This window comes from Suricata suricatta, chromosome X (assembly GCF_006229205.1).
Source record: "Suricata suricatta isolate VVHF042 chromosome X, meerkat_22Aug2017_6uvM2_HiC, whole genome shotgun sequence".
NCBI lineage: Eukaryota > Metazoa > Chordata > Mammalia > Carnivora > Herpestidae > Suricata > Suricata suricatta.
In genome coordinates, this window is record NC_043717.1 from 13,803,993 (window position 1) to 13,826,325 (window position 22,333).

Sequence of the window (22,333 nt, forward strand, 5' to 3'; positions counted from 1 at the left end):
GTTTGTATCCTAGTTCTGCGGTCTGCTCCAAACTATGTCAATTTGGGAAAGTGATACAATCTCTCTTTGCCTCCGATTCCTCATCTGAGTGGTGTTGTGAGGTTTAAACATGGGGGATGAAGCACCATGTCCAGTGGCTGGCACAGAGTTTTCAACAAATTTGGTTGTTGCTGCTTCAGTGATGGTAGGGCCTGTGATGTTTTCTAGACATTTAACACTCCGTCTATGCTGAGTGTTCTCAGACACTCCAAAGAGTCTGAGGTAGGGTTCTTGCCCTTGAGAAACTTCTTTTCTCTCAGGGAAGATTAAATTATACATGATAACAATGAAATAATTGAGAAGCAAATTACTATGGCACTGGCTATAAATAGGAATTGAGAACAGGGAAAGATCTTGAACAGGAGCTGTCAGAAATGGCTTTGGGAGCAACTAAAGGTCTTGCTCTGAGCTAGGATGTAGAGAAAAGTTTTTGATGGTTAAAGAATGAGGATGTGTTCAAGTATATTTTCCCCCGTTTCTTTTATATTTTTTTATTACTTTGTTTAAATCCAAGTTAATAGTGTAATAATGGTTTCAGGAGTAGCATTTAGTGATTCATCACTTAAATGTGACACCCAGTGCTCATCCCAACAAGTGTCCTCCTTAATGCCATCACCCATCTAGCCCATCCCCCTACCCAGCACCCTTCCAGCAACCCTCGGTATTTTACTGAACCAGGATAGGCTCTCCTGAGAAAGAGGAAGAAGGTATGGTCCCTGTCTTCTTGGAGTGCATGTTAGGGCACACTTGCCAGGGATCGGTCCTGGTAATAACCGTATAACCTTGAGGCTGTGTGCCCGCACTGTGCTAGAGGTGAGTGTGCCACAGACAATCATGGTCCAGTTCAGGCAGGGGTTGTGGAAGGTTCCCAGGGAAGGGGGCATCTGAGAAGAGATTTCTGGGACTTACCTAGGGGGAGAAAGTGGAGTTGACATTAGGAAAGAGGCTGGAAGGGAGGGCAGAAAAGAGGAAGAGGCTAAGAGACCTAAAACAGCATGGTGTGCTGTGGGGATTGCAATTCGTTCCACATTTCTGCAATGAAAAATGCAAGATTTGAGGTGGCTTTTGCAATAATTCAAGCGTGAGGTGAGGGGAGTATGTTCTTGACAAAGTCATTGCCAGTGGAAAACAGAAATAGTGGGTCCTAAGGACTCCTCATAGTACAAACAACAGGATGTGTGGATTGAAGGATTGAATACAGGAAAAAGAAAGGCTTTGGGCTTCTTTCCTAGGAATTCCTTTTCAGAGAAGGAAAGAGGACTTTTGGAGTCACCTAATTCAGTCCCTTCATTTCATAGATAAGTGTGCTGAGGCTCCAAGAAGCTAGCTGGGTTGCCCGAATTTACCTACCTAGTCCAGGGCAGAGCTGGGATCATGTGATAGTGTCTAGGTCCCAGGGCCAGCATTCTTAGCACTGTATCGTGCTGACCTGTTGAGGCTGAAGTGAGCCTGGACCCCTAAGTAGAGCTGTCCTCCACAAGGTTCGAAAGACTGGTGCCCAGGTGAGAGGGGGAGCAGGAGATGCACACTTGCTCATGGAGGAGATGGCACGTGGCCAGGAGATGCCATGACTGGAGTCAGAGCGGTGGTCGGAGGAGTCCACCTAGAGAGAACCTGGAGGGCCTAGAAAGATCTCCAGAGTGTGGCAACTGCTCATAGACGTTAGATGGAAGTCAAACCCAGGTAAAGTATGCTAGCATCAAGCATAGTATAAATAGAGAAGAAGTAAGAAAAACAGAAAGCTGTAACTTGGAGAAAGGGCAAATGGAGTGGTTCTCACAGTTCCAGAAAAAAAGACCTTGTGAACATGGTGGAAATGAGCTGATTGTAAGTGGTTACTGTGGGCTCAGCACAGATCCAACTGTTAAAGAATTTTAAGTCCAGTTCAGGAGGTACAGTGCCAGCGTGTACACGTTTAAAGGCACAGAGATGTCAGATGGCTTGACAAGTAACTAACGCCATGAGTAAATGATGGGAGTAGCTCTCTTACAAAGTATTGTGGTCACCTTCAAGAGGAAGGGGACTGACCTGGCACTGTCACTTAAGAGTTTAGGTTAGATATAAATCATTTGCTTTCTAAAATACTTTTGTAAACAGTACAGGTGATAAAATTTAAAAGAGATCTTGTCACAAAGTAAGAAGAAGGGCTACATTGGGTGATTTTCCTGCCTAGAATATTCTTTCATAGTATATTTGGGGAGTAAGGGAGATAAAGACCAAGAGAATTCTATTTAAAATTTAAGTCAAATGTTTTTGATATATCATGTAAGGCCCAAGATAATACTCTGTGCGTGTGTATTGTGCAAATACGCAATGCAGCCAACTCCTCCTCATGGTTTGGTAATTTTGTTCCTTAATCTTGTTTTCTTCAAGGGTAGAAAATGCTACTTTTCCCCTCAGCGCACACCATTGTGGGCCAAGGCTGCTCTTAGTTTGTGTCTCACTTCCTTGAGAGAAATAGGTAGTGTCTCCTGAGATGTGTGCTTTCATGATTATGATTAAGCAAATACACAAAATCTTCTTAGGGAAGATTACGAAAACTTAAATACATACATTACAGTAGTTAGGAAATTTTAAGACCTATTATGAAGAGTGCTAATTCTGTTCCTTGATATATCCAAAGAACATTTGATTTCATCTGAAGCTACCATTTAAGTTCTTCATGAAAAATAATTTGGGATCTGCACAGTTCTTTTTTGAAAAATCTGCTAGAGAAATTTTGGATTAACTAATAGAATCTCTAATTAGAGTGCTGCACAGAAACATGACTAGATATTAGGAAGATAATTTTCTTTGTTTTTAATAATTAATTGAACTATTTTCAGCGTAATTCTTTCCCTGCTTGCCTTAACTTTAATGAGAATTTCACTTTCCATCTGTGTGACATTTGTTTGAATTATTTTACATTCATCAGATGATTCACTCCTTTATGGGACAATTTGTGTTTTAGCCAACTAACATTTTTTATTTTAGCTGGTGAAGGTAGTAATTATGCCAAATAAAGCCCATGGCGATTTAGGTGATTTTCATCCCTGGGAACAGGACACTCTTATAAATCCTTTTAAATTTGACTTGCAGCCTGGAGAACAGCTTCCTCCAGAGATGACTGTGGCTCGATCTACCGTTAAAGATCCCTCCAGAGAAGGCACCTCTTCATTCCATGCACGGCAGAAATCTGAGGTCTGAATTCTCCACAGTTGCTCACTTTTACTGTAAAACTTGTCTGTAAAGAGTGGTCATGTGACATCATTACAGCCTGTCTTTTAAAATTTCTTCATACTCATTCTCCCATGAATAATATAAGCTGGCTTACAAAGTTAAGTAGTCTTTTTCATGCCATAATTCTGAGTTCTCCTTAAAAGATCCTGGCGTCAGTTGTAGATCAGTTAGGTACTGTTCTAAGTTCATTTGCCAAATCATCACTGCTCTGTTGTTTACTTTTTATAAACCTGTTTCTTGTCTCAGGGTGGAGCATATCATGACCCCCACTCTGATGATGGCACTGCCCCCAAAGAAAATAGACACCTGTACAATGATCCTGTTCCAAGGAGAGTTGGCAGTTTCTACCGAGGTAAGCCCAGCCCCTAGCACCCACCGGGGTCCTCTCTCCCTGCCCCCCACTACACCTCCAGCCCATACCCTCCACTACATTTCACTGCCCTGATTTCAGGTCAGTGCCAGTCTTGTCTATGGTGTCACCTTCCAACACTTGTCTCTGCTTTGGGTCCTGCTGTCTTAGCTCAGGCCCTCATGGCTTCTGAGTTAGATTCTTTGAGTAGCCTCCCAACTGATCTTCTTATCTCCCATTTGCCATCAAACCAGTCCTTGGAATGATCCATTTGAAGCTGTGTTCTGACCATACCACTCATTCATACAATTAAATCATAAAATATTTATTGACATCACCTGTGTACCTGGTACTGTTCTAATTTAGAACATGTCAATGAGCGAGACAGGCAAAGGGCTCCACCTTCACGGAGCACACATTCTCATGAGGAGAGAACCACACTAAATATAATAATTATATAGAAACTAAAAGGTAAGAAATGCTACAGGGGCAAAAATAGAGCAAGGCAACTCATTGCCTGCCCCTTCCCCACACCCCACCCCCAGGCCTCTCTACCTCTTACCTGCTAAGAGTCTTCTGGCAGTTTCCCATTGACATCAGAACAAAATGTGAATTCCCTAAGATGACTTTCCAGACATTCCACGCCCTAGCCCTTGCCATCCTTTCTAGCTGCTGCTCCTCCATCTTGAAATGCACCCCCCCCCGCTCCGCCGCCGCTTAGATCACTTGTTTCTGTCCCTTTCAAGGTTCTACTTTGAAGTCCTCTACTATATGATGTCTTCCCTTTCCACCCAAAGTCCAGTGTTTTCTTTGTTCTACCCATGGTTCCTTCTCTAGGCCTCTAACATGACACAGGCTACATGGTACTGATTTCTTTGTCTACATCTCTCTCTCACAAGGTTGCAAGCCCCTTTATCATATTTTCCTCTTTTACCCTTATTGACTAGCACACTGCCTGGTAGTTTCATAAGTATTTGTTGGTGGTTTTTTCTTTTAACAAATTGTTCAAATCTTTTTCAACATTCATTCACTTTTGAGAGACAGAGTATGAGCCGGGGTGGGGAGGGGGACAGAGAGAGGGGGAGACACAGAATCTGAAGCAAGCTCCAGGCTCTGAGCTGTCAGCACAGAGCCTGACATAGGGCCTAACCCATGAACCATGAGATCATGACCTGAGCCAAAGTAGGATGCTTAATTGACTGAGGCACCCAGGTGCTCCTCATAAATATTTGTTGATTGAATGAAAGAAAACCTTCAAGTGCACTTGCACAGCCTTAAAAAGTATACTTCGAGGATAGGGGTGCCTGCGTGGCTTAGTCAGTTAAGCGTCTGACTTTGGCTCAGGTCGTGATCTCACGGTTTGTGGGTTCGAGCCCCACGCTGGGCTCTGTACTGACAGCTCAGAGCCTGGAGCCTGCTTCGGATTCTGTGTCTTTCTCTCCCTCTCTGCCCCTCCCCAACTCATGTGCTCACTCTCTCTCTTTCTTTCTCTCTCTCTCTCAAAAATAAATAAAACATTAAAGAAAATACACTTCGAGGGGAGCCTGGGTGGCTCAGTCAGTCAAGTGTTTCCGCTCAGGTCATGATCTCACAGTCATGAGATCAAGCCTCAAGCCAGGATCTGCACTGAGTGTGGAGCCTGCTTGGGATTCTCTCTCTCTCTGCCCCTCCCCCACTTACATAAAAACTTAAAAAAATTCTTTTTTTCTTAATATACTTCAGTGGTTAACCAACAGCGGAAACAGATGCTTTGGAGGCTGTATGGATTTAGGAGATGTTGACAGAGAAAGGGATCCCCTTTGAAGAGCTTTGTAGCAATAGAATGAGAGTCCCTACAGAGCCCTAGCCCCTAGTGGGGAGACTTAACAGCAAGCCCACCAGGGAAGGGGCAAGGTCCTGGGTGTTCCAGAGGCTCAGCTTCTGGACCCTTCTGCAGTCATCCCCACCCACAGCCTTAGCTCCTCACTAGGCTGTTGGTTTGGGAGGACTGCTGGAAAGGGGCAGGAATTGTGGGAGAACAGAGAGAGCTGCGTGGTCATTTTAACTTGGAACCTGAGCAAACTAAATGCATAGAAGTGTTATTTAGGACTAAACGTATGTTGAATTAGGCTACTTGTTTTTTGCACTCTGTTTTTTCTCATGCCATGGTTACTTTCGAATCATAAGGAAGTAAAATTTTAATTCTGGTTAAAATGAATTAAAATATTACAGTGTATATGAGCAAATGCCTTTTCTTCTTTCACTGTAAGTTTTACTTTCAAAATGGACCATACCTGTGTTATTTCTATAGATGTCTGGAGTATATACTTTAATATAAAATGTTCACAAAGTTTTGATTAATTAGAAAAGAGTTTTAGTTTGATTGCAAGTGAATTACATTGGTTCATATCAGCAAAACCCCTCATTTGTCTTCCTCATAATCTACTTCAGGGTTTGGCAAGTAGAACCTTTTTATTTTAGAAAGTCCAGAAATAGAAGGAAAATATTTAACTAGGTGAAACATCTGGAGACATCTGTCATTTCAATGATTCTACTAAATCTAACTGGATGAAGATTTAGTGGTATCATTGAAATGACCAATGTTTCCAGAACACTTCCTGTTTTTAGTCCTACTGGTCAAAAGTCAAGTGAAATGATATCATTTATCTTGATATTCAGCCTGTGATGAAATTTACAATATATTTTGATTTATGACCAAGTTTAGAAATTGATAGAAAAAGATAGTAATGCCCCCACCCCCACTGCAAACAAAGGGCAGAAAAGTATTTACTCAGATATGTTATGGTTTGTCTTTCTGTTCATCCCTGGTTTAAGAACTTAGAGAAAAATAGTATTTTTTGCAAACAACTGAATTTCTTTGGAATTTAGTTTTTAAAAATGTGAAATGGACTCTGCCTCCCAAGTGTAAGACTTAAAGCACAGTGAGTATATCCCAACATGCATATTGTTAAGAGTCACTTCAGACTAAGGATAGATTTTGTATAATTCAGTCTTGATGTAAGAAAGTCTCCACTTCAAAGAATGTCAAAACAGTGAGGTGGGGGGGGGGTGGCTGTCCTATTCATACTTTTAAATATACTATGATATTCTTCAGTTAATCAGCTGACAGGTCAGTTTATGTTTTGAATATATATTGCCTGATGTTAACTGACCCTTGTGTGTTAATGTGATAATTAGTGGGGGGAGGGAGAATATTCCCTAGAATGCCTCTACTTTCAGAAAACACAAAATGTATATATAAAGGACAAAGGAGGATTTTGACTTACTTATTTTATTTGTCTGAGAGACAGGGAAGTCCAACAATTAAGAGCTGCTTTGGCCAAAAAAGTACGTCAGTGACTGACTTTTTCTTTATTCAGTGCCATCTCCTCGTCCAGACAATTCTTTCCATGAAAATAATGTATCAACCAGAGTTTCTTCCCTACCATCAGAGAGTAGTTCTGGAACTAACCACTCAAAAAGACAACCAGCATTCGATCCATGGTGAGTATTCTGGTTTGTTTTTACTCTTCTTTTTTCCAATTGGAGATTGGAGATTTCAAAGAAACCTAGACACACTTTTTAGCTTGCTTGCTTTCTCAAGAGAGATTATTTGATAAGGAGATGATGATTTGTCATTATTTTAATGATTTATTTCAAGTTCAGCCTTTATATTAAATATCCCATAAGAGAAAAATCTCCTGGGTCAATAAATGCCTCACGTCTTCCACTGCATTCTTCTGATAACAGTGATGTCCTTTATTGTCTCTTTTGTTGCTGTTGAATCACATAGCAGACACTTTGCTTAGCACTTTGTGTGCTCTGTCTCACTTGGTTCTCACAGTTAGCCTTTGAGATGGGCAGCTCCCAGTCTGTAAATGAGGAAGCTGCAGCTTAGAGAAAGGAAAGCGCTTGGCCTGGAGCCCTGGAGGCCTGGCCCATAGCAGAGAGAGGGGAGCCAGCATCTAGACCTAGATGGAGTCTGACTCCAAAGCTGTGCCCTTCACCTTGATGCCCCCTGACTTTCATTCAGGGTGAAAAGATAGAACTAGGGGAATACCTTTTATGCTACCACAAAAGCATAATGGTAGTCAGAAATTAAAATGATGTGCCAACTTTGCTTATCCTTTTGTTTTCTTTGCATCACATGTAGTAAAAATGTAGGAAAAGAATTATATTGTGTATTAAGTCTCATCAGCAGATCTATTTGGGGAATAAGGACATTTTATTTTATTTTACAAGCTTTTTAAAAAAATGTTTATCTTTGAGAGAGAGCCAAGCCGGCAAACAAGCAGGGAAGGGGGCAGAGAGAGAGAGGGAGACAGAGAATCCCAGGCAGGCTCCACACAGTCAGCACAGCACCCGATACGGGGCTCAGACTTACAGACCATGAGCTCATGACCTGAGCCAAAATCAAGAGTTGGATTCTTAACCAACTGAGCCACCCAGGCGCCCCAAGGACCTTTTAAAAAATAATAGTAATGTAGAGTATATATTCTCCACTGCCCAGAAAGACTGCCCAGAATCTATATGTACTTCGTTGAACTACTAAATTCTCTGCTCAGAATAAAATCATGCATCTGCAACATTGCAAATTTGGAATGGGACCATTCTGTCAGATTTCAACTCTGGTGTTTGTTGCTGGAAGTCATAGAAAGGTCTTAGGTCCTTTAGTACCCCTGCGCCTACATGGTTGCGTAATTTTCACACTGCTGGCAGGCTACTGTGCTCTATGGTGAAAATAACTTACTTATTTTTTTTAAATGTTTATTTTTGAGAGACAGAGAGAGGCAGCACAAGCAGGGGAGGGGCAGAGAGAGGGAGACACAGAATCCGAAGCCGGCTCCAGGCTCTGAGCTGACAGCACAAACCCTGACATGGGGCTCGAACCCACAAACTGTGAGATCATGACCTGAGCCGAAGTTAGATGCTAAACCAACTGAGCCACCCAGGCACCCCAATTATTTTTAAAACAATAATTAAAATGATGGTTTTAAAGCTATAATACTTTAATAGGCACAGTTTACATCCATTGCCTTATTTATTAAATGAAAGTCTTCACATTAATGACTAAGAGGTTGGACTCTTGTCTGTGTGACTTGAACCTCTGCCCCTCAGTTTCCTCATCTGTAAAATAGGGCTAAGAATATTACCTCCCTCAGAGGATTAATGTGACCATTAAATAAGGGAGAACATCAAAAGCACCTAAAGCAGTGCCTGGCCCAGAGTGCCTTGTAACTTAGCGTTAGCTGTAGCAGTTTATATCATTGATATCCTCTAACTCCGGTATGACTTGTCAGGTGTCTCCCCTCCACTTCCTTTGCTGATAGACTTTGGTGCATTCTTTTTCTGTGTGACTGTGGACCAGCTCTCCTATACATTAATCTGGGAGCACGGGTACAACATCTTGTAGTTACTAGCTTTGACAAGTCACGAGACTAGCATCTCTCATTTGTGAGAATACAGAACTGTAGAAGAAATTGTTTTTCCTCTTGGTCGTTGCATGATGGAGTGGTGATGGTTTAAATGAGCACCAATTACAGATTAACATAGTTCTATCAACATTAGGTAGGTCAGATCAAAACAAAAGCCAAATGTGGGATAGGTAGTATTAACAACATATTGTTTCTGTCTTTTTGATAGTCTGTTTGAGTAGAGCTTGTTTAGACCCAGGTATCTGTAGAAACCTGAAAACATGTTTTTTTAAAAGAATTAGAGGCATAATTGGGACGTTGCACTTTAGATTTTAGAGAAGTCTTCATCGAGTCATCCCTACTCTGATATTGTTGCTATGAGGCTTCAGATAATTTCAGAATTACCCGTTTGAATTGCAGTATTCTCTTTCCACTGCCCTTTGCATTAAGGCTGCTATGTACTTCTCCTTTGGGCATCACATTTAACTTAGTCTAAATCATTCACTGAGCTTGATTTACCTTGATTCTTTTCCCTTGAACAAGATATCTCATTGGTTCACAATATTGTGTATATTTGAGAGAAATGCAGCTTGATAACTTGCAAAAACGTGAACGAGCCTTGCTCTGGTAACATAATGACTCGCTGTTCCTAAATTATCATTTGCCTAAGGGCAGTCGGTTTCTACTTGATAGTGATACTTCACATTTCTTTTGAGAAGAGAATATTTGTACAGTGTACATGCTTCTTGCAGTGGTAGAATCCAGTTACTAGATCGTATTTTAAAGGAATAGATATTGTTGGAGTGTGTGACTCTTGCTTTCAGCTCAGGTCATGATCATATGGTTCATGGGTTTGAGCCCCACATCAGGCTCCAAGCTGACACTGCAGGGCCTGCTTGAGAGTCGATCTTCTCCTCTCTCTCTCTCTCTCTCTCTCTCTCTCTCTCATTCCTTTCTGTCTCTCCCCTGCTTGTGTGCCCATGTGCACACTCTCTCTCTCTCAAAATAAAGAAAGTCTAAAAAAATAATCACAACATAATAGATATCGTAGTATACTATCCAAGGTAGTCATTTTGGCCATCTCAGCTATCCAGATACCAGTTACGAACTGGGAGATAAGCCAGAATATCTCAGAACAAGAAAAACAGAGTTAATGCAGTCAGATTCATCCTTACTAATGAGAAAGCACCTTCACCCTCTCTATTAGCCTGTTTACTCTTATGCACTGGAGTTTTTGCAGTTGGCACTAGAGGTTGTCAGGCAAGAAATAATCCCAGGTAACAAGACAGTGTGAAGAGGGAGAAAGATGTCAAGTAATAGGCAGGGAGAGGTGAGGGGTATTTTGACCTTTTCTCAGGCTCCCAGTGGCGATATCATTTCTAGCCCTTCTGTTTCACATGTAAAATAGGTAATTTATATAGCACATATATTTATAAAATAGACTGCTCTTACTTTGATTAAAAAAGACAGAGTATATAAATACATTCAGAAAGACTGCTGTCAAAATTGGATTTAAAAGTGACGTTTCTACAGTAAAACAAATTAATTAGAAATCCCAGAAACTAAGGTAAATGAAGGATTGCTGTCACTTGCTTGCACAGTCCCGAGTTTTTTCTTCTGGTTAGGTTATGAATATGTTGGCATACATTATTGCTTGCCACCATAACTTAGAATATCGTTCACTGATTGTTTTCTTTTCAAACGTTACCTTCGTCCCATGGCCAGGGGATGGGAGGTAGCAGGGAATGTTAGCTGCTCCCAGAGGGATTATAGTGACGCACCAGAATTCTGACCCTCTGTCCAACCTGTGAGTGTCCTACCTTGAGTCTGCAAGCAGCTCGAGGTCACACTCCTTGTTTTATTTTCCTCTCTGGCCCCAACACCTAACACCAGGCCCACCACGTACACGATACTCCATAAATGTTGACTCACTTTGATTCAGTCAGCTTTCATTCCTTCCTTTTTTAGGAGAGTCTCTTGAATTTTCTCTTTCTTCTTGACCCCTTCTAAAACAACTGTTGTGTTAGATGATGTCAGGGTAGGGGAAGGTTGCTACCCCCCACCAACTGTTTAATCAGTCCTGGATAAGGGGCCAGGTGACTAGCTGGGGGTCCTCAAAGATCTTGTCCCTGAGATGGATGTGACCACCCACCTGCCCCTTTCTTGTGCTGCTCCTCTTGGACCTGTCTGTTGCCTGTACCAGTAGAATCATAGGGTCTAGAATTCACGAAAGATAATTTATAGAGGCACATTCTTACCCATTTGTAGTAGTACTGGTTGTAAATGATTAAGTCTCTGTCTTCATTATTTTATACAATACGCAGCTTTTCAGGTGCCTGTGTTCCAGGCAACTTCTCTCTGTGTCCAACCCTCTCTGAGTCTGTCGCCCAGACTTGTTTCTCTAATTCTCTGCATGTGTATGTTTCCATGTAGCTTCTCCCTCTCTCCGTCCTTTCTCTCTGTCTCCCCCCAACACACTTGTACTCTTTTTCTTTCTCTCTGACTTCCTTTTTGTGTCTTGTGTGATACATGCACAATCATGCTTCACTCCTAGCTTTCATTTTGTAGTCCAAGGGTAATTTATTTGTTTTTCTGTTCTGGTTTCTGGAATTTTTCTCTGCCTAAATCTTGGCCTCACCATCTCTGCTCACCTTTAGTATGAAGATGTTTTCTTCATTCTCCCTTCCCCTGTGCTCTAGTTTATCCAGTGTCTACGGAAAGACCCTGCACAGGGTCTCTGATTCATCTTCCCTGCCTTTTGTGGTCACAAGGAACTGCAAACCTGGGTTGGCTTTTTGTCCTGCTCCTTCTTTTCTTTCATTACCCTTCTCTCCAGCCCCTTTCATGTTCATCTTATTGGGTGGAAACTCTTCTTCCCCTCCCAAATCTGCTCCTCCCAGGACGAGTGTCTCAAGCCTTCTCTTCCTCTCACACCAGCATTAACTTTCTCACAGTAATGCCCATTCCTGTCCTGAGCTTGCAGTCATGATGATCTTGACCCCCTTAAAGATTTCCTGGATCAGCAGAAAGCACTTTTACTACTTGGCATACCTTTGAGATTTTGCTAGACTTACATTCTGATTGGTAAAAAATTCTGCCTGTCTGAATACTTTGCTGTGCTTCTAGATTAGTCACAGACCCCACTGTGGAAGGACATAAGCTATATCATAAGCAAATAGTTCCTTCTGGAAGTTACAGGCCAGTAAAAATAGTATTGCTAGTTGCTTTTAGATGCTCTGTGAGGTTCCTTTCAATCCTGAGAGTTGTACTTTTGTGATTCCCGAAAACTACACTATTTTACTGTGTTACTTAGAATCAAACTTCACTATTCCATCCCTACCCATTCCATCATGTAAATGTATCATTCTGAATTCTGGTGCTAGTTATTTTTATTGGTTGTGTTGTATTATGAAACTTTTACTTCAGAATGTGGAACTCTTTTAGTGATGTTTAAAATTGCAGGTCCTAATGAGTTTCAAGAACACTTGGGCATGCAGTACATGTTTTTACTTCCTCAGTGTTCCCATTAACTTTTAGGCTAAACAAGGAGAAATGATCATTGCTCCTTCAGACACTCATGTTTTCCTGGTTTTTTAAAAAATCTGTTTCTCTCTTTAAATCTCTTCCCTTACTGTCTTAGATCTTGAGTTTTTGATTTTTCAAATTTTCTGTGGTTTGTACAACCTTTTTATTCTATCTGTAGTACATATATGATGTTAAAACTAAAGGACAATAAATCACCAGTAATCTTATTATCCAGAAATGAGAGCTATTAAGATTTTATTTTATTCCTGCCTTTTAAAAATGTGTGTATGTACACATATATGCCCCCCCCCTTTTAAAATACAGTTGGGCTCACGTTATATAGGAAGTTTTGAATATCGTGGTTTTCACTGAGTATTATAGTTTAAATATTTCTTTAGATGACTGAAAATTGAAGATGTGATTTATTTTTGGTAGCTTCATGGTATTTTTTTATCATTTGATTTTGTAATAGTTTATATAGATGTTTTCTGTCTTCACACAGATTTAATCAAGTAAAGGATGCTGCTTTGCTCATATTTTCTTAGATGGTTTAGTAACATCCTCACCATTAGGTCTTCTAAAACGATAAATATGAATGAACTCTTACCTCTAACACTTTATTCTTGATTTTAAGGAATAACTAATAGAAGGAATTCAATCACTTGAGAAATGGCTTTCCACAGTCATATATTAAAATTTTAAGTAGAGCCCATGGAATGTATCTTTTTGAATAACACCAGTTGAGTTGCTTGTTAAAGACTGTAAATTAAATAATACAGGGCCTATTAGCATATAAGTCACCACCTTATTAGGGCCAGGGTGTTCTGTTTGCTGTCTATTAATACCTCTTAATTTGTATTAAAATACCTGGTGGTGTCATGATAGGAAGCTTGATGTTGTCAGTATTTTCAGTTAGAAGCTTTTTTTTCCCCAAGAGTGCTTTGAATTAAAGCATTCATCTTGTCTATATTTTTTCCTACCTGATCTATTTTTCAATGTAGTTTCAAAAAAATAAATGCAATATTTTTATAAAGGAATTTTCCAGTTTGAGACAATTTTTGCTTTTTATTTACAGTGGTTCTACAGCACCGTTGTTTTTTTATTTTGTTTTTTTATGTTCAATATCTTGGGAAGCTGCTAGTAATGAACTTGTTGAGCTGGTTTTTAAAAGGTAAATAGAAAAACAAAGATATTGAAAATATTTCAGTTATTTCCCTCGGAGGGTTATGGAAAAGGCATCCTTTAAACTGTGTGCTTTTCAGACTCTCAAATTCTGAGGTTTTCAACAGCATGAAAATGGTCCTACAGCATAGTTACCAGATCATTTGTAATAATAGCTCAGAGTGAGCCTGTGCCGAAGGCTAATCATTAACCACAGTTGATTAGATGCAGTTCCTCCTGTGCTTTTTAGAGGTTCTTTACCTACGTGCTTGATTTTTCATGGCTGTTTGAATCTGGTTTCATGCATTATTTAGTCTTCATTATATTTGTCATATAATGGCAGGAGAATGATTGAAAGATCAATATGATAAAAATGTCTTCCCATTTAGGAAAAGTCCTGAAAACATTAGTCATTCTGAACAGCTCAAGGAAAAGGAAAAACAAGGTTTTTTCAGGTCAATGAAAAAGAAAAAGAAGAAATCTCAAACAGTAAGTAGATGGGTACTTTCTCTCTACAGTGACATATGAGTCTGCATTAGTCTGTGGGTAGTTTACATTTTGGAATCAAAGTGAATTATTTTCTTACTGAGATTTGACATGCATACATTGTATATATGTCTTTCTAAATTCTATGCAACTATTCTCCTCTCACAGAGCCTTTTCTAAATTCCACAGAATCTCCAAGAATAGAAGAAATTTAATTTGGACTAGAGAGAACACTTTAAACCTCCCTCAGTAAACATCTTATCTATCCATGTGGATTTATATTCATGTAAAAAACTATGAAACTGCAGGATTAGTTTTCTTTGGGGAGTAGAGATAGGTGAAAACTTAGGAAATGGTTTCGGTTTATGCTTAAATCCTTGAAGTTTATAACTAACCATCATTCATTATTCTTCCCTGGCTGGTTTTCCAGTTCCCATGTTGACAAATGCATTTCTGGGCTGACTAATCACAGAGAGGAGAATAGTATTTGACATTTCAGGGCTTGCTTTAGTAGGAAGACATGTTTATCTTGTGACTGAACTGTGAAATGGAACGAGTCTTATCTCCTGGGAGCCCTCTGCCCGAACCAAGGTGCGGCTCCATGGAGCCGTGCACATCACATCACTGAACCACCCACGCGAGGATCTGCTGGTTAGTGACGTGAGAGAACATGGCGAAGCCAGGCCTCCAGGCCAGCGGGAGCTCCTTCACCCACGTGAGGCCTGCTTCCCCCTTTGCTTTATGGTACTTTCAAGACCAGACAATGTTGAGTCAGCTATTTTAAATGATTTTGTTTCTATTTCTACATCATACATGATTGACTCTCATTTATTTTAAAAGGAAGAAAGATTCTAGGATTATGACTCATTGGTAAGTAAAGATAAGATAAATGATAGTAGGAAAAAAAAATGTAATACCCAAAGTAAGGATCACAGATGGTTTAGAAGTATTAATAAAGATCTTCCTAGATTACCTTTCTAGACTATTCTTTCACTTGCTTATTTGTTAAATTGATATATTTCATTATAAAATAAATGAGCTCATTGTAAAAAAATTTGAGGAAAAAATGCTTTCTAATCTTATCACCCTGTTACAACTAGCATTAAGATTTTGGTATATTTCTTTTAGCTTTTAGCCTATGTATATGTTTGTGGAAAGAAGGTGGTTTTTAAGTTTGTTTTAAATAATAGTAATCCTTATAGTACAGTTTTGTATCCTGGCTTTTAACAGTACATCTATCTATCAATCACATATACAATATACAGATGTTACTACACAGATCTTGTTATCTTCATTTTAATGGCTGCATAATATTCCTGAAGTGTTTATTTAAAAAAAAAAAACCTGCCTATCCCTTTAACTGAGATTCACTTAAAGCAAAATGTCAAATCAAAATGCCACTCAAATATTGCTACATTTATTATTTAAACTGGATGAATAAAATAGACCAGATTTATTTAACGTAGAGGAGCTTAAAATATTTAAAGTGCTAATAAAGTAAAACTTTTATCATTGTCTGTAGAACTTACTTATCCATCATGAACATTAACTTAGACTACCTCTCCCCACCACTGTTATTTTTATTTTGAGGGATTTGTTTTCATTCTTAACCTTAGGTCTGTAGCCACTGTGGGGTAATTAAGTGGAAGAAAGTAGCAGGAACCAAGGAATTGAAGGTGTTTTGTGTATAGATTTGGCTTTTGATGTCCGTCTGCATTAGACTACCATTAAACCTAAAGCCCCCGGCCTACCACAGCCTGAGTTGACATGTTGACTGACTCTTATTCAGGATCTGGTTCAAATTTTAGATTTTCAAAAAGTATAGGTTAGTATAAATAAGAAAACAGTTATTCTCTAACATTCTTTCCACTTGAACTTACTCTTTTTAGGTTTTTATACATTTCATTTTCAATACGTAACGTAACTATAAAGTATCTCTGTATAGGCCACAATGCTTTAAGCCTTCCAAATCAAAAGTTGTTTGTGCCTCTGCATTTTTTAGTTAAAAGAAAAAAATTTTTAAGGACTTTGGTATTTAGAGGTAAGATTTCCAAAGAGTCCTCTATATCCTGTGAGACCTCAGGCTCCTAAGCCTGGCATTATGTTAACTCTGCTTCCTTCAAGTGAGTATTGAAGCAGAATTAAAGGTAGTTTGTTTGTTTCTTTTCTACTTTCTAGAACATAGCAAAAGGAAACCAGGTAAACCAGCTTTGAAAGATTTAAAGCTTCGTGGCTTTTGCACAAGATTAAAAAAAAAGAAAAGAAATGCAATACCCAGTGCATATAGAGAAACGGGACATTTTAAAACCTCAGTAGGTCCTAAGTCTAGTTTAACACCTTTGTTTCACTGGTAGAAGACTACCCAGGCCAGTTGTGACCTGCCTGAAGTCACATAATCAGTTGGGAGAACTAGAGGTGGGTTCTCCTAAACAGCAGGCCTGGCTCAGTCCGTGCCACAGGCTCATCTCTGGTGGAGAGACTTTGGCCCCTGGTTCCTGGGGCCTCTCTCATGATCTCCTTAGTGATGTGAGTAAACTCTTCCCTGGGATACCATCATGGGGACACAGACCTCATGGGCTGTCTTCCTTGAATGGCCTCATACAAGGTGATATGAATGCCTTCATATATATTCTCAATTTCTGACAATTGAGCTATCCAAAACAGGGAAGAGTGGTGCCAAAAAATAATTCTGTATTATGAAGGTGCCTGCTTTGACTCAGGCAAATCTGGAAGCCGCCTTGGGAAATCTGGCCTCAGTTCCACATCTAGAGTTACATAAGCCCTCAGAGCATATGGTGACTTTGCCAACTTGGTAATTGTAGCCTAGTTAGTTAGTATCTCAAGTGGTAATCATGCTTCAATTTAAAGGTTGAACTTTGTTTTTTTACTTTGAAAACCTGTATACTGAATTGTGCCACATATTTTCCATGGGGTAAATATTTCTTTAACAGCATGGAACCAGGCCTCTTCCTCGATGATAGAATCCTGTAACAGTGATATTCCTCTTCTAAGTGATGTTTTCTGGTTCAAGAATAGACCATGTTCAAAAGGGTTTGCAGTATCTTCTCTTTTTACTCCCTATAGGCAGATTACATGGTTGATTATTTAGTTGCTGAAGTCCTCTCTAACAATTAGGAAAAGACTGAAGTTCATCAGTAGCTCTTTAAACACAGTTATAATAATCATATTTCTGATAATAAACAAATCCTTAAATGTTTTATAAGCTCAATGTGAATATGTGTAGGTTTCTACATGTTCCTACTATAGGTAAGGATCATGACCACATGTTCTTTATGTACATTGAAGTTTTCACAGGTCTTGAATTTGCATTGTTGGCATCTTCATGTCCAGGTGAGAAATGACACAGAACTCTTCTAGGTGCACACAACACAGAGATTCCTTAAGTGACTATTAATATTTAACAATATCAGAGCTTCCAAGGGCTAGGAGTTTCAGTAAGAACACTTTTTTTCTTTTCTTTTTTTCTTTTTCTTTCTTTCTTTTTTCTTTCTTCTTCTTCTTCTTTTTTTTTTTTTTTGCAATTAGTTTATTTGTATCTTATATTGCAGACAGATTCCACCAACGGGGAGAATCCAAGCATCAAGAAATCCCTCTTTCCTCTTTTTAATTCAAAGAATCATTTAAAGCATAGTTCTTCTTTGAAAAAGCTTCCTGTAGTCACTCCACCCATGGTACCCATTTTTATGTATGGTAGCCCTGAAAACTGCTCCAGTAAACTTGTTTTACTGATGACAACAGCATGTCTTTTATTTCATGGGGTCATATTCTCTTTGTGCTAGTTAAGTACCTGAGCCAGTTCCATAAATTCACTGAAATACCAATTCTTCGTCATTCTGGATTTTCTGAATCAGTTAAGGAAGTTGAAGCATAAAAGGCTATTAAAAAACCAGTGGAAGGCTAGTTTGGGTTATCTGGTTAGCCACATGTCAGCAGATGGCATTCATAAGATCCCTTATTTCCTGTAAAGAATTTGATTAACATTTACAATTAACAGTGTCTTTTCATTTGACTCACAAAGTTTAACACTTGATTAACCAAGTTGAGTTGACCAAATTGAGTGAGCTAGCAGGCTCCATGAAAAACACCTTCTCTTAGTTGGTGATTTGCTTTTTCCTTGCCTGGCTCTAGCTTTTGCTGGTCACTTAGTGTAAAGCCAGGGCTTTTGGTTGGCATTTGGCATTATTCTATGTTCACCAAAATCGGTTAATGGACCAACTGCATTCATCTGGAATTTATGACACAAATTTCCAGCATTTTTATAGTGCATATTGCTAGACCCAGATTTACTGGGCAGTGTCTTGGGAATATGATTAAAACCATACTTTTCATAATTTGATATCCTTGAAAGCCTGCTAGCCTTTTTTGGACACCACCAAATACAGTGTTAGGATCATTTTGCCAGCAGGAACAAATTTTTGTTTTATTGAACTGGTTCATAACCTAACTGCAATATGGAATGAGGATACGACAGCAACTCCTGGAACAGCCCAATTTAACTGCTCTCTCTTACAGCGACTAAAACTAACAGCATGGGAATGCTTTAAGGGTTGAGGTTTTAACAAAGCTGCATGACATCTGCCAATTTTTCCTAATGCAGGGAAAATTATTAAGAGGGCAGCAGAATTTAACTGGCATCACTTGCATTGTGAACATCGGGAGAGTTTTGGTTTCTTTTTTTATTGGGTCTTTTATTGAGGGGGGTACAAGGTTGAGTTTTAGTTTCATTTGATTTGCTTTTGTTCTCTTGGGTGTGGTTTCATATCTTAATTAGGTTTATTGGGGTTCTTACTGAATCTTTGTCCATATTCTGCTCTAGGTGCCCAATCCTGACGGCCCCGATCTTCTGACACTGCAGAAAGCCATTCACTCTGCTAGCACTCCAGGCAGCAGACCAAAGGAGTGGCGTCCTGACAAGATCTCTGATCTACAGACCCAAGTGAGCAGTGCCTGCCTCACTCCTAGATTCTCAGACTCTGCAGTGACTATCTCTCTTGAGTCGAGGGCAAGGTTGAGGAATTTAGCCTCTCAGTGTTTCAAGGCTGAGAACCTCCTCAGAATATACCCTCTCTAATAGCCAGATGCATCTAGGGGCTCCAAATGAATCTTGTTTCAGTGACCCATGTCCTCATGGGAGAAAAAGTGAGATTCCATTAGACTTCACCTAGCCTGGGCCGAGGATGGTGGGTGGATGTTGGAGGGGATTAAGAGAGATAATTAAGGTGTAGTCCCAGCCCATAAATACTACGTATCCTAGGAGAGAGAGAGAGAGTCTGTAAATAATCATAATTCATGGTAAAAAGTGAGGCATGCCATTAAATGCAGGGGAGGTGAGGGGACGTAGTAGGAAGATGAAGGCTTCATTAAATGTGGTAGCATATGAATTAGGTCTTGAAGGACAGAAATGATAACCTTCCTTGAAAGAATAACTTATGAAATCAATACTGTGTTTGATAGACAGTTGAGCAGTTGCATTAGGAACTGCATATTAGACAGTATTGTGTAATCACTTTTATCTGCCATAATGGAGAATAAGCAAGGGATTGTCTCCTTTGAACAACTATTTTGACTGGGAGTGTTCTAATATTGCATCTTTTCAGCATCCCATAATGAGCATAGTAACATAATCTAACTTGTTTTTTAATCATATTAATATTTTTATAAATCTAGTATTCCTCTGTATTGTAATTTCTGATAGCCTCCATGAGCTTTTGAAGCTCTAGGATTTCTTGTACTTATAGATGGCCACAGATTTCTGTGATTTGGAGGAAGAGGGTGTAATTTCTGTATGTTTATTGTTTCTTTTCTTTAACTGTTACTTAGAGCCACTGACAGGAGTTCCCAAATTTCACTTGTATCTGCTCAACCTTTTATATTTTCAGCTTCTAACATAGTGTAGGATGGGAGGAGGGAAGGGGACAGAGACGGTGTAGAGAACCAGATATCCAAGTTATTGGACATGTATCTGACCTAAGAGCCCAGGGCTCTTGAGTGAGGGCCTGATGTTCTCTTCCCAGTTTTATAAAACAGAACATAGGCCTTTAGAACCTTCTTTGTGTAGCCATTTCATTTCTTTTGCCAAGAAGCTCTTTTCAGGTTACTTTATATCTCTAGCTAGACCCAAATTATTGTAATTGCTCCATAGTTACCTGTGGTCAGGGCCATACAAATCACCAGGAATCACATTGTGTTATGATACCAATTTCAATAACCAAAAAACCCCACAACTTTGAGCACTTACAATGTGCACCGTCCTGTGCCACCTTCCCTGGGGACCACAGAGCTTTCTCGGGCAGACCTGACAATGGCCATGGAGGATGCTTCCCCAGGAGCAATTTCTACCCGAGTCCATTCTCAAGCAGCTTCCCTTCAGTTTCAGTGCTCTGTTCCTTGAGATCACAGACATTTTATTGAAACTTTGCTAAGCCCTTAAACGCATGGCCCTTGAAGGTTGGCAGCCATAGGTGCCCCAAGGCTAAGCCTACATCCTGAGTGCAGGGTCCCTGGACCCTGAATTTCAGGGTGCTTTCACATGCCTCTTCTGATGGTGAGCCTCATCACACAGCACGTAGAGGAAGAGGGCGTGAGCCACCTTTCACCAGTGGGGAAGCCCATGGTTCAGCAGTTGCCTGACAATAGTTGGCCAGTGTGGGGCAGATGGCTACCAGGACCCTCCCTTCTGCCTTGAGGCACAGTCCCTTTCCACAGTACAGCACCCGTTGAGTCTGGGCCCCAGCCACACAGCAGACAAGCAGGGCAGCTGCAAGCCCATGTGAGGAATCCAGAACCTCCTGTGAGTGAACTGTGTTTTAGAGCCTATAGGGCTTTTGCTCCTTTTTCTCGGCTTTGCTCACTTTTCAATGCTCAAATCTTACCCTGCCCCCCAAAAAGTAAAAGTATGGAAAGGGAACATTTAGATTTTTGCAATGTCAAAGGAAAGGGAAAATCAGGGAGATAAGAACAGAAGGGGGATGTGCAATTTGTAGCTGAGTACACTGCTGCCTAATTGAAACATTACATTTCGTCAGTTCTCTTGCCGCTAGATATGGTTGAATGACTGAGTTCCAGCTGGTGAAAAATAAGTGGCAGCTTTATGTGGAGCTGTTGGGAAGAAGGGAAAGGCAGATTCCTTCTGCTGCTGCTTCCTGATGGCTGAAGCATGAGATCTTTCCCCTGTAAAGATGGGGTGCAGCCAGATAGAAGGTGCCTGAGCCTTGGATCGGCACCACACCAGCTCTAGATTTCTTACCTAGTTTTCATTAAAGATAAATAACTTTGATCTTATCTGGAAACCAACAAAAGGACAGATCAGGCTGGATTTAGCCCCTCCTCCCCCATGCCCTCCCTGCTGGCTCCAAGCAGTCATTTCAGATCTGTGCCCACTTCTCGCAGCTCTCCAGTCTACTCTAAATGAACTCCTATGTGCACCCTCCTCTTTTCTTTCAGAGTCAGCCATTAAAATCACTGCGCAAGTTGTTACATCTCTCTTCAGCCTCCAATCACCCGGCTTCCTCAGACCCCCGCTTCCAGCCCTTAACAACTCAACAAGCCAAAAATTCCTTCTCAGAAATTCGGATCCACCCCCTGAGCCAGGCCTCTGGCGGGAGCAGTAACATCCGGCAGGAGCCCACACCCAAGGGCAGGCCAGCCCTCCAGCTGCCAGGTCAGATGGACCCTGGTTGGCATGTGTCCTCTGTGAGCCGGAGTGCCACAGAGGGGCCCTCCTACTCTGAACAGCTGGGTGCCAAGAGTGGGCCAAACGGGCACCCTTATAACAGAACAAATCGGTCTCGAATGCCAAATCTGAATGATTTAAAAGAGACAGCCTTGTAATATATGCAGGGCTAGGGGATGGGGGGTAGGTAAGCCAGTGGGGAGGGCTTGGGAGGGTGGGTGGGTGGGGAATGGGCTGGGCTGGGGTGGTAAGCCAGTATTTTCAGCTTTATGAAGGTGAGTGCAATATTGTATGTGCGGGGCCCTCTGGCTCCTCACGGCCACAAATGCTAGTCAGGGATCTCAGAGGCACAGGAGTTCCTTAGGGACCACCAGTCCCCCCGGATCTCGTGTGAGAATGGATAGAGTGTGCCCCTGAGGAAGAAGACATTCTTGCCAGTTTCTCCCCTGTACATTCCAGCTTTAGTGC

General features: G+C 40.6%; 1 protein-coding gene across 2 annotated transcripts in view; it reads left to right on the forward strand.

Annotated features, from left to right (window-relative positions):
- Nucleotides 1-22,333, forward strand: part of CDKL5 (cyclin dependent kinase like 5) — a 193,340-nt gene that overhangs the window by 148,512 nt on the left and 22,495 nt on the right. Inside the window, exons 13-18 of one of the 2 annotated variants that reach the window (XM_029930145.1) lie at nucleotides 3,118-3,219; nucleotides 3,505-3,610; nucleotides 6,967-7,090; nucleotides 14,076-14,175; nucleotides 19,010-19,129; nucleotides 21,637-21,853. In XM_029930145.1, coding sequence (XP_029786005.1) covers nucleotides 3,118-3,219; nucleotides 3,505-3,610; nucleotides 6,967-7,090; nucleotides 14,076-14,175; nucleotides 19,010-19,129; nucleotides 21,637-21,853 — 769 coding nt within the window. Of the gene's footprint in view, nucleotides 1-3,117; nucleotides 3,220-3,504; nucleotides 3,611-6,966; nucleotides 7,091-14,075; nucleotides 14,176-19,009; nucleotides 19,130-21,636; nucleotides 22,040-22,333 lie in introns of those variants that run through there. The other variant, XM_029930144.1, reaches the window with a different exon arrangement.